This window comes from Cucumis melo, chromosome 5 (assembly GCF_025177605.1).
Source record: "Cucumis melo cultivar AY chromosome 5, USDA_Cmelo_AY_1.0, whole genome shotgun sequence".
NCBI lineage: Eukaryota > Viridiplantae > Streptophyta > Magnoliopsida > Cucurbitales > Cucurbitaceae > Cucumis > Cucumis melo.
In genome coordinates this window covers 25,718,573-25,731,231 of record NC_066861.1, presented here as the reverse complement: position 1 = coordinate 25,731,231, position 12,659 = coordinate 25,718,573, and the positions used below count along the sequence as shown (strand labels likewise).

The 12,659-nt window shown below is 34.5% G+C and overlaps 1 protein-coding gene across 1 annotated transcript; it reads right to left on the bottom strand.

Annotated features, from left to right (window-relative positions):
• Positions 1-877: 877 nt before the first annotated feature.
• LOC103493816 (uncharacterized) lies at positions 878-12,119 on the bottom strand. Its single transcript, XM_008454749.3, has 8 exons — positions 11,902-12,119; positions 11,639-11,802; positions 11,365-11,521; positions 8,915-8,988; positions 8,262-8,411; positions 2,921-3,206; positions 1,678-1,911; positions 878-1,573 (listed from the first exon to the last, which is right to left on the bottom strand). Exons 3-8 carry the CDS (start codon positions 11,518-11,520, stop codon positions 1,211-1,213), a joined length of 1,263 nt encoding a protein of 420 aa, XP_008452971.1. The 5' UTR covers position 11,521; positions 11,639-11,802; positions 11,902-12,119; the 3' UTR covers positions 878-1,210.
• Positions 12,120-12,659: the final 540 nt, after the last annotated feature.

Here is a 12,659-nt window from a genome sequence, read left to right as displayed (position 1 = left end):
GTTTAAATAATGGATGTGTGGAGGGAAATATATTTCCAACTACTTTGCAATGAGATCAGTTTGTATTTAGATCAGTCTATAATGTTTATTTTAATCTTTTTTGTTTTTATTTTGGTTCTTAGCTCGGCGTTTAAAAAGTATATATTTAGATATTTTAGTATAATAATTATGGAAATGGAGATCGAACCTCTCACTTCATGATGACAACCATTTGAATATTGAAAATTGAGTTTTGTTTTCTCTTTTAGTGAATTTACTTTTATTGTTATTCACTTTCACATGTTTTTTTAAATCAAGCATTAAAAAAAAAAGTAAATATCAGAATAAAGAAACTTAGAAAAAAGCAAAAATTCTAAAAACATAGAACTAAAAGCAAAATTGTTATTAAATCTTTGTTTTTTGAAAAAAGAAAAAAAAAAACATGTATTCAATTTCTAGAACACATGCATTTAAAACAATTCTCCGTGTGTTCACGTTTACAATAAAATCCAATCCACGAAATAATTTGATCTATGGACAGCATTGTTAACAAGTTTTAGAGAACAACAAAAGCACATTTCTTGTCAACAGCTCCTTCGTTTAATTTACCCATATAAGCTACTGTTGTATTGTGATCGACCTTATTCACATCTTTTTATCTTTAGGTGTCAGTACGCAAAGAGAAATTCAAATCCAAGACTTTTTAAATCAAAGATATAATACTCTAATAACCAGTTGAATTCGGTGGATTCGAATGAGAATTAAAAGGTGTCAAACCCAACAAAATACAATAAAAATTTTAGAGAGAGAGGAATCTAATCATTTCCAAATACACAAATGAAAATTACATACAAAGTTGAATCATTAGAGGAAAAAGAGAGTGAGAAAGACACACATGAGTCCACAAATTAGAAATGTAGCAATTAAGACCAAGAGTATGATAACTTAAGTGGATTTATATGCATGCTTTGTGTAACAACCAAAACCTAATTGATAACAAATCAGAATCATGTATGTATGTATATACACACCGCCATGAGAAAACTCGGAGAAACACGACATTGTACACAATTTCTTTGTTACGCCGCAATACCAAATGTGCACAAAGTCGGAGAAACCAAAGCTTACACCCTAAAAATCTCTATTTTCTATCTCTCTTTCTTCGACTATTCTCTTGCTCCCAACATCGTTTTTCCTTTCTTTTTCTTCTCCTACCTGTCCACTATTTTCGTTACCTCATTTCCGTTCCGTCTGCTGCAGCAACTTTGGAGGGGTAACTCGATAAATCCAAGTCAATAAGTGACATGTCGTATGGTGTGGATAAAGAGTTTGAAGCATCCAAAAGAAGAGAAGATTTCATTACGTCGGAATTGGTTGGTTCGAGGACTTCCGAATGATTTGGAGTACTCGAACTTGAAGACGAGATCGTGGAAAGCTGAATGTCATCTATCTTGTTTCCAAACATGTGTTTGTTTCTTCTAACGGTGTCCATCTCGGGGCCTGTAGGCACAAAAGTGCGTGATCGATACTTCCTCGTTCCTTCGTCACCATCGCTATGATTATAAAGAACATAGTCATGATAAGTTGGAGCAAACTGCAAAAGAAATGTGGTCAAGTCAATAAATAATCCAACAAAGAAATACAAAAACCACCACCAAAAGAAGCTAACTAGAATAGAAAATGATATCAAAGACTTACCTGGTGGACTGTGTCGTGGTAAAAGTCGTTCAATTTTACGGCGTGTGCAAGACTTCCCGTAAGACCACGCGAACCACCGATGTTAGCACCTGCATATTCTTTGTATGGAAATGCATAAAGATGACCCAAAGCAGCTATAAGCATCTCGATGCATATAATGAAATCTTGAAACTGAGCAGCTTGCTCCGCATTCTTGATGAATTGAGTTTTTGCAGCAAGAAACACAAGGACACCCTAAACCAAAAGTACAAAGCAAGGACATTTTATCAAAAAAGTAGTTCATTCTTCATACTTCATGCTGACATCTAAACTTTATGTTGCCCAAAAAAGAACACCAACAAACAAGAAAACAAACATTTTGGTGATAAGGGGATAACTAGCTTGTTTTTGTTCATGAATCAAGAAAGCTATAATCTCTTTAGAACTCAAGGGCACAAATGTAGAACTTATAGAACAGATCCAGTTGAAGTAAAGATGTAATTAAGAAAGTTAGAGTCAAGTGCTGGCGACCCCAGGAGAGCATATAGAAAAAATTCCCTGTATTGACATTTTAGTTTCTTACATAGAGAAATTCCCTATATTAATACCATGTTGTTACATGCTTGGTCTATATCAATGTGATCGTTCATTGAAGAAATTAGCATCACGTTTTATATTTTGAACATTTAAGTAAAGAAAAAACAAGAGCGAGACGAGACTTTTGATGAATGAAATGAGAAGAGACCATTGCTCAAGAGATACAGACTCCACGAGGATGAGAAATGTGAACATCAAAAGAATAGGTACAACAAAAAGAAAACTGAACATAAAAATGATAGAGAAAGAGTGTAAAGATATGGTTCTAAAGTCTAGCCCGTCATTCATTACATGATCTTTTTTACAAAAATACATTTCAAAATCCCCATAAAGATTATCTAATATTTCAGTGTCATTACATTTAAACTTCCTCTGAATACTTCCCAAAAACAAACATATAGACGTCACATACACCTTAACGAAAGGAAACATCAATTCAGAAAAGAAAATTTCCTAATACTATGAGATACATACACATTCCCTTCAGCATTTGACATGTCATTAAAAGGTATAGTATTTTATTTCATGGACCCACGTTACCCTTCAATGCTTTTTTTATGTCAAACAATGATGGGTAGTTGTAAAAAAAATCATACTAATCTAGTACTAAAATTATTTCCATATAGAAGCGGCATGTACAAGAAAAAAGACCATAAAGTTCATTTACCTGCCAATAAGTCAAGAAGACAACAGATTTAATGATGATGAACTTTGGGACCGGGTTAAATGGTTGAAGTAAATCTTTGCATGCCACGTAAAACAATGCCAAAGCATAAAGAGCCATCGTGTAGGAGATAGTATAGATAATAGTGAGATAAAGGTATGATTGTTTTGGATTGAAATTTCCATCTTCATACTTCCCTTTTGCATATAAAATAAGTGTCACAGCAACTAATATAGGCTTCAGAATTACAAATTGCAAACAGCCTTGCTTGCACCTCCGTATAAAACGCCTGCATGAAAAAAGTAACCTGTTAGGATACTTCCTAATAATTACAAAATCTGAATTTATTATAATGTAACAATAAGAAAATACAAGATAAACCCAGGCATAAGGCACTTGGAACCTCCCACTTGAGTACTCTCACCCAAGTTTTAGATCACTCCACAGAATAAACTCCTAACTCACTCACCCTTCCTCTATTTATAACAAGTAGTAACAATCCTTACACCATAACGACTAGTAACTTACTATCTATCTAATTACCCTTATATTCCTTAACTAGCATTATACCAAATAACTAGTACCCAACATTACCCTGCCCTTCAAAGACACCCCGTCCTCGAGGTGTGCTTATCAGAACAAAAAGATACTTTTTTCTTTAATGAAATTAATAACACATAACAATAAAGAAAAAAACACAATTGTTAACTTGACCAACTGAGTACCACCCGCCTTATTCCCAGCCTTGAAAATAAAATGGGCCACAAACCCACTAAGCAACCCATAACCAAAATAATATGCTTCTGCCCTTATCCCCTTAATGGTTCTCAACAATGGAACTCCCACTTCGGAATCTCTTTCCCCAAACTTTTAGAGATTTCAGTTGAAACTTGGCCTTCTTCTTTTTCAATGAACTAATCACATTGAATCTTTTGTTTGTCGCCTAGCCTTCTTGTGTGTGTGATCCTTGGCCATCCATGCTCTGTAGGTTTCCTCTTTGTTCACACCCACTTCTTTCTCCCAATATTTTTCTCTTTCTCCCTTTCTCCTTCCTGATTCGGTTTCCCCTCCAAAGGAAGCACAACCGCTTCCACTTTCTTGCACCAAGGACCTCAAGCCCAAGACATCAGCAACCTTTGAACAACTATTGACCTCGGTTTTGATCATAAACTCAACATTCTCATCTTCCTGTTGTTCTTCTTTCGAGGTTGTTGCAATTTCTCCCATCGAATTTCTTTTCTTTTTACCATCTCACACTCACACCGCTTTTGAGGTAAAGGACCACTCGACCGAATTCATTAATAACATTTTCTGCATCTCTTCTGCTTTCCTATGTTGATTGATTCGCCTGAACGCTCAACTTCTCCACCAACTTAGTTAATCTGGCAAAAGTACTTTCCATCGTCAGTGTCTTCTTCATTCTGATGCCTTCAACCTCACGATCAATAGCATCCATTTGCTCTACAAATTTCGTTGTAATTGGACTCGTTTAATAGATTTGAATATTTGATGGCTCTAATACCAAATTGTTAAGATACTTCCTAACAAGAACAATATCAGAATTTATCATAATATAACTCAACCCTTCACTTTCAGTTTCCCTCTCCTCTTCTTCTCTTTATTCCCCATCAAAGTCAAGTTCTAGAGCAAATTCGAAAAGAAAGAAATGTTCTAAGTTCTTCCCTCACTTTCCGAAGTATTTCATCTAGAAGAAAAAACAAAAGAAGATTTTGGCAAAACGACCCTTAAAAAAGCTTAGATAATTGAAGATCAAGTACCTGATTCGCTAGAAGAAAAATGTACCCATTCTCAATCATCAATCCATTCTAGCAGCTACAAGTTGTCTTTAGAGGTTAATCCAGATTTATTAGAAGTAAGTTGCACCCAAATTCAAGCCCCAACACTTTCATCTAAGTCAGTTTCTCATCATCCTCACCCTACCCTGTTTAAGTACTCCGAATTCTCTATGCCTAATTCGAAGGTAAAATTTATTGGGGGATCTCCAAGTAAAACTCCTCTCCACTCCAGCAAGAAAGGTTATTCTTCTTTCGACTCTCCTTTCAGCATTAGTAGTGAGACAGTGGAGCAATTGGATATGTCAACAGAGCTTGAGAGAGAGAAAAAAACTGACCCTTTAGAAACAGATCTCAATGCCCTATTTCAATGCGAGGAAGAGCAAAAATCTGCTAATTCGCCTTCTACAACTCGCTCTTGTCCCCATCTTGCGAAATACCAGATCATTTAAGTTCAATAGTACCTGCTTGTGGACTTATTCTAATATGATTCTTCAGTCGTTAAATGTATTCTTCCAGATTTTTGTCCATCTTCAATCCTTCCGAGTTTTCTATTCACGTGGGTGGCAAGTAAAGACTATGATGATGCTGATATTTTGAAAACTTTTTCGAGCCTTATCTGGTTTTTGGACTACTATGCCATGATAGCTACGAGGTTGCTGATTGCATCTTCTTGCAAGTCTTTAGTTTCGAATGGGTTCCTTATGAGAGAGATATTTTGTTATGCTTTGTATTTAGATTTCTTCGGTTTCATTCTGTTTAGATTAAATTTTTCTGTTGGAATTCGCTTATTAGCTTGTCATCTCCTTTGCTTACTTTTAGCTATTGTTGTAATCGTCGAATGAATTCTTCTCTATTCTCTTGCTCTTAGTATAACACTCTCGTGCTTTAAGCTTAAGTTTCATTTATTAATAATAAATATAGAGGCTTGTCTCCGTTTAAAAAAAATACAAGATAAACCCAAGTATAAGACACTTGGAACCTCCCTCTTAAGTCTTTTCACCCAAGTCCTAGATCACTCCCCAGAATAACCTCCTTAATCTCACTTACCTTTCCTCTATTTATAACAAGTAGTAACCACTTTTACACAATAACTACTGGTAACTTCCTATCTATCTAATCACCCTTATATCCCTTAACCAACATTAAACCAAATATCTAGTACCTAACATAACCCCTAAGATTATCTGATGAAGTTTCAAATTGATGTTTTTGCTCAATTAATAAGACAGAAGATACATTACTGAAATAGAGAAATGTTAATTAGGGTTGTTTTCAAGTATAGCAAAATAAACCAAAATATTTACAGATATAACAAAATATACCAAAATATTTACAAAACAGTTTATATTTGTAAATATTTTCAGCAATTTTTCCATACAGAACAATTTTCCTATTAATTATTAGGAAACGATATCATTTTTTCAATAAATAGGTAATGATATTAAATTATTAGTAATCTTGACTAGGCTTGAATAAAAATTTTAATAAAAATCTCCAACATGGGGAGCTTTACTTATATATTCCTTACCATTCAAAACAGATCTTATTACAAAAAATAAAGGGATCTGCAAATGAAGAGCAGAAAGCTCTCCCACAATGGAACTTGATTCAGTTCCCCAAATATTATCAATATTGACAAAAATAGACCTTCTGATGAAAGGTGCATGACTTGTTTTAAGACGATCAACACAATTTCTTTTGAGACAAATGGCAGCAATAAGAAACCACACACAAAGCACGAAGAAAAGAAACTAGTCTTATAATACCCATGGTATCCTTGTGATGTGCACTTATGCCAAGGCTCGATCCATAGCCTCATTGGTAAGTGTCTAAGGAGGCTATGGAGTATGGATTATCAATGAGGCTATGGATCTAGATGTCTCAAGCTAGAGGGATCACAAACTTTTGAATGGACACAATGTAGTCCAAGGAGTAGGTGTCAACACGTTTTGAACTATTCGTGTTTGTTGTTATTCCTTACCGTGCTTGATATTCTTCCATTGATCTAAAGAAGCATCTTTCTCAAGTTGTTCTTTTTCTACTTGACCCCATGAGACAATATTACGAACAATAGAAAGTCGATTTTAACAAGTCAAACAAACTCCTTTTGGGGTGAAGCATCTTGTCATATTCAATATCTATTGATCTCCATGACTATGAGGCAACGAATTACTAGAGATGGGAAACTTCACCTACAGCTTTTCTCAATTTGCTCTTTCAACTTTCATTGGTTCTTTGTAAAAAAAATTCAAGGAAAACACAACGAACCAAAGACACTCTTCTTTTTTTTTTATAAGAAGCTGAGAAACTATATCCAAACAAAAGCAAGAGAACTTATAGGCGAGGGATAGAGAGAACCTCTCCCCAAAGCTCAAAAGGAAAACCTTCCAATGGTTAATACTTAATAATAATGAAGAGTCGATAATTACAAAATAATTTTGTGTGATATGTGCACTAGCAAGAGGAATCATGTCGCGCAGTAATAGAAGCAAAGATACCCTTTCAAACAGTTTCTTCAATTAAAAGCAAATGAAGTGCACATATCACACAAAATTAAGAGGTTAGTCTCAAAACAGTAATTATAGACAAAATCTAAAAGAAATATACACTCAAACAACCTCCAATAGCTTCTTTTTATGATCTTCAAAGAAATAACCTCCCATTCATAGTATTTGCCTAAAATATAGTGCCGCTGTTTCTGCACCAAGTTCTTAAATGGCAGCACCTGGATTTAATTTTCCAGGCAGCCCAAGTTTCAAGTTGGTTCAGTTTCCAACACTGTGCATGAATTTGAAGCTTTTATTGTCCTCGCTCATTAAAATTTCTCTTTGTTCAAGGTTGATTTACTGTACCTGTGGAGTGAAGCAATAAGTTAATGTTTTTAAGGCGTTTCCTTTTTCGAGAAGACTTCGGTTATCTTCATTCAAGACCCACTATTTTTGCACTAATTCCATGGAAGTGTACTGGTCATTCATAACAAACAAAAAAAAAAACATCTCTTCTTTTCCTAGATGGTTCAGAGCAACACTCCATGAATATGATTGAAAATGATGTCCCAAGGAGACGGCATGATTTAGATTCTCATCTTTTCCCAAATGAAAGACCAGATAGGGGAGAGAGTCACAATTAGGGTGTTAAGCTTGAATTTTGACTTTGAGTGTTCCTAAATCAGCGCGCAAAGCTTCCCCTGGGGAATTTGACCTTTAAAGAAAGTGGATGTGCCAAACGTTTTTCCCAAATAAAAAGCATTGGGCTGATTATTAACAATTGTCAGGCTTTTCTTCGCAAGTTTGTTTGTCAGGGCAGGGTAATCTCCACTCCTTGCTCAGGATGTTCTTTTGTCCCCCTTTTGATTTTGAATATACCTACCCAATTCTTAAAATAATAATAATAAGCAAAATCCAACAGCCCTCTCATGAGTTTTAGATTGTAGTTTTAAAAGAATTTAACAAAAGTCAACTTATACTATTGTATACTGCCGTTATTAACTCAGACAGAGACAGTATATCAATTCAAAATAAAACAAAATTTAACTTTTGCAAACTTACCCATCTAGTGCTAATGGAGGAAGGCAACATGTCATCAAGTACCACGATGGCTTCAATACACGACCACTTAAACTTATTACAACAGCTCCAGGGCCACCAACCCATGCCAGACACAATGACAGAAAGTTGTAAATGACCCAAGCTTCATAGCTAAAAGAAATCATAAAGTTAATAGTTAGATAATTTATCCACAACCATAACCAAAAGAATAGTGATATTAAATTGTTTTGATTACTAAATGAAGCCATGACAGTTAAAATTATCAAATTTCATTTTTGTTCAACTTTTTAGATTACATACAAACTCTATATACTGAACCTTTTTGGAGAAAGGAGTTCTCGTGAGAAGCATGTTAATGGCAATTAAAGAGAACCAACACTACTAAAAAATGCAATGACCAAGAACCAACCATGATTCAATTGTGAAGAAAAAACTAGAGAGGTTCATACTCTTATTGATAAACATTATCAATCTGTCTCAAATAGACCTCACACAATGTAATAACAATGGCTTCTCTACTTTGAATTGTTTGATAGATAAACCCTTCTCAAAATAAAAGATGCGAGATAAGTAAACAAAGCAGCTTTGCATTATAGAAATAGACAAAAACTTCAGAATTTCATAAACAATTTGATTTAGCAGGGACTACTTACACTTCTCGAATGGAATTAAAATAAATAGAACTTGAAGGTAAAACAAGAGACAAGAAGGACATCAGCGCATAAACCTGTAATACAAGGAAGCCTTTTAGGATCTGCTAATAATATATAGCAAGAAGGAAAACAAAAAAGAAAGAAAGAAAGAAACACAAACAAGTGTTTTACTAAGAAATTACATATAAAGAAGGAACATAAGGCTCATTGATTGTTATTTCATCCGATCAATGAAATTCAGTTTGGTCGTTTCTAATAAAAAAAACCAACAGTAGACTTAAAGAATTTGGAGCCAAGAGATAGTGTGAAAACAAAAGAGAGATGGATGAATAACAAATTATTCAAACAATGGTTGTCAGTCGGATGTAATTTGCATCACGATTAAACACTATTATCAAAAAGAAAAAAAAGAACACAATTTATTAATGGTTTCCAACTCTATTCTACAACGTAGGTTCCAAATTGTTCAGTACCAATGTTAATGGAGAAACTCTGTCCTAACCCTTTACAAACAATAGCATATTATGCCTTTTAAGAATAACACAGAAAAGATTGGTAACAGCATTTCCACCCATGGTAAGTTTGGAGACATGAGGTCACTCCAACAACCTCATTTAGCATCAAGTCTTTTCTTCTTACAGTTCAATACACACACACACACACATTTACAGAACTGAAGAAGGGAAAAATACACAATTAGATGATCCCACAACAACAATCTTTCATTTGAAACACATTATAGGAAAAAGGGTCGTCAAAGTTTACATTTCTTGTTTATCCAGTAAATCAATACTCTTAAGAGCAATCAAGGAACTTTACTTGCGAGTTTTCTTTTTTTTTCTTTTTCTTTTTCTTTTTTTGTTATTGAAACAACTGATTTCATTGAGAAAAATTTGAAAGAATACAAGGACATACAAAATAAACAACCAGCCCACCAAAACACCCCAACTAAAGGGGGGTTCCATCTAAGAGAAACGTTTTCTAAATAATAGTTACAAAAAAGATTCAAAACCGAAGCCCAAAGAGACACATGAAATCTCGCCAAAGACAAAACCTCCCCAGGGTCCCTTTCCCTCCGTCTAAACACTTTATCGTTCCTCTCCCCCAAATATCCCACACCATCGAACACACCCCCGCCAGCCACGAAAAATGGCCTTTCTTTCTGAAAGGCGAACAGAGGAGAAACTCCTAGATTATCGCACAAACGCCTCTCTGCCCAAAAATGCTAACATCAAACTCCTGCAAGAAAAGATTCCACACCGTTCTCACATACTGAAAACCCCAAAAAGAGAAGGTCCAGGTCTTCCTCCGCCTTCCGACAAAGGATAAGGCCCCACATGCGAAGGTCTTCCCAAATCAGATAGAACTAGAAGTGGTTCTTTATGGAGTTTGGGATTGGTTGAATTGGATGGAAGGCAAGGAAGACATCAAAGCTTCGAGTATATGGAACAACACAGAAAAAGACAGGGAAGGAAAAGAAAACAAACTTGTCCAAAGAAAACAAAATAGAAATAAACTCCCTTCTCCATGCTTCAGCTTTTCTTTGGGTGATAATCCTAAACAGGTTCCCTCTAGAATCCGATGATGATCGATGATTCAGAAAGATCCTTCTCAGATACAAATCTTCTCAAAAAGTTTGATAACATCCCTCTATATCACCTTCCCATTTTTGGACTGCAAGACGAAGTAAGCCAATCTATTAAAGAGGCCCATGCTTATTTCATGGCATATTTGGCTTGCTAAGAAGAAAAGAGCATTTCACGTGAAAGGGAAAGTGCAGTAGAATGTCCGTTCTGATGCTCATTTCTAAATTTTTCACCGACTTTTCTATTGTGGTTGCTCTTTATTGTTGCCATGGTTCCCTGTCTGAACATCCTTTTTCCAGGGTCAAAAAAATCTAATCCTAGCTATCTAATCTGTATCCTCATCCAATAAACCTTCCCAGTTAAGGTCTCTGGAATTTCTCCAAGATTATGCTAGTATGATGGAATTTAGTAAAGTACAAAAGAATTGAAGCTAAAACATCTCGAAGAAAAAATAAACAAACTGCCCTCTCCCATCTCTGAAACTTACACTCAACTTTCTCTTCGGTCAGAAGTTAAACTCCTGTGATTTTCCAACTACCTAGACTTCCTTCTCGGATAAATAATATATACCAATGAGATATATATACACATACATACATATATATACATACAATACATAAATATACATACATACATATATATACACACACACGAATGCAAACAAATGAATTCAAACATACGGAAACTGTTGTGGAATCAAGAAGTTCAAGCTTCAAACATACATAAGGAACATAAACAGTGGTGCATAAATCGGACTCAAGCATGAACATCTCAATAAGAAAGCTTCCAAACGAAACCACAACAAAACAAAAACCAAAAAGGATCAGTTATGAAATATTATAAATGCAGACAAGGAAAACTAACCGGGACCATAAAGATAATCCGCACGATGTATCTCTGATAAGTAGGTTCCGTATAGTTCAAAAGATGCCGATAAATATGAAAGATCGCCAGAGCAATGGCTCCAACGGTGCAAAAAAACGCAATAATACTGTAGTAGATAGGAACCACTTCCCCCATTCTGAAAATCGACCACCAAAGTGCGAGCACAAATTATCAACATGATCAAATTAGGACACATCGAACAGAAGAGAGAGAAAAACGAAAGCAAAAATAAATAAATAAACACTCCGCTTGCCTGTTACTGCTTCAGAAGCCTGATCTCGATAACAATGTGAAGATGGATAGAAACCCTAGTCTGCCACCAAATGAAGAATGAACTGGAGGCAGACGGCGAAATAGAAATCGTCAACGAACTTGGGCTACTGAACACTCAGTGGATTTCACATAGCATTTGAGAAACTACCAGAATTCGAGAAAGGAATTGAATGAGAATTCGTATGAAACGGCATAATTGGAAATGAAAATTGAGAAATTGAGAAATGAATTGAAGATCATCACCTTTTGAGGAGATTGAAAAAGTTGATAATGTATAGGGAGGTGGATCTGGCGGTGGAAGGGAAGTGAAATGTAAGAAAATGGAACAAGAAAGTGATGGAATTGAAACGAAGAAGATGAAGAGAGTTGAGCTGGAAATGAACAATGGCGGCTTCGAATCTCGCGGAAGGACAACCAACCGAATACTTTTTTGCAAATTCAAAATTAAAAAATAAAAATTGTTGGGAATGTCTTTTTTTTATTATTAATTGCAAATTTGACCTTAAAAAACCCATTCGTAGTTCTTTTTAAAGGTCGAAGGTTTGATATATTAAATTATAATTTTTTTTCCTAATCCTCATGATTATTATATATCAGTTAAATTATGTTCGATTGAATTTTATCACATAATTAGGATACCAAATAAATTAGTATGTATGATTAGAAAAAGATAAAACTTTAATCTGTACTGGTTTAATAATTTCTTAAATTGAAATTAGTATTAAATTAATCATAAAACTATATCAAAACTAAATTGTAATTTTTAAATCATTAAAATTAGAATTTAAATTTTTCTAAACCTAATTTATAATTTTAACTCTAGATTTGTTTTTTTATTGTAATATGTATGTACAGTCACTAAATTGTAATAGTTGATAGGATTCAAACTCTCAATTACATTACTGTTAAAACTTAACCTTATCTTTTTAATTTGATAAAATTTAAGAACTATATTTTTTTATTTGGTAAGAAACCTAACTACCAAAAACTTTCCCACTTTC

What these genes read in the sequence shown, in the direction of transcription:
- LOC103493816 (XM_008454749.3), bottom strand. Translation starts at nt 11,520, where the DNA reads ATGGGGGAAGTGGTTCCTATCTACTACAGTATTATTGCGTTTTTTTGC. An exon ending in TTTAATTCCATTCGAGAAGT is followed by an intron (nt 8,412 to 8,914) that starts GTAAGTAGTCCC and finishes GATTTCTTTTAG; the next exon opens with CTATGAAGCTTGGGTCATTT. An exon ending in CCTCCATTAGCACTAGATGG is followed by an intron (nt 3,207 to 8,261) that starts GTAAGTTTGCAA and finishes TTTTTCATGCAG; the next exon opens with GCGTTTTATACGGAGGTGCA.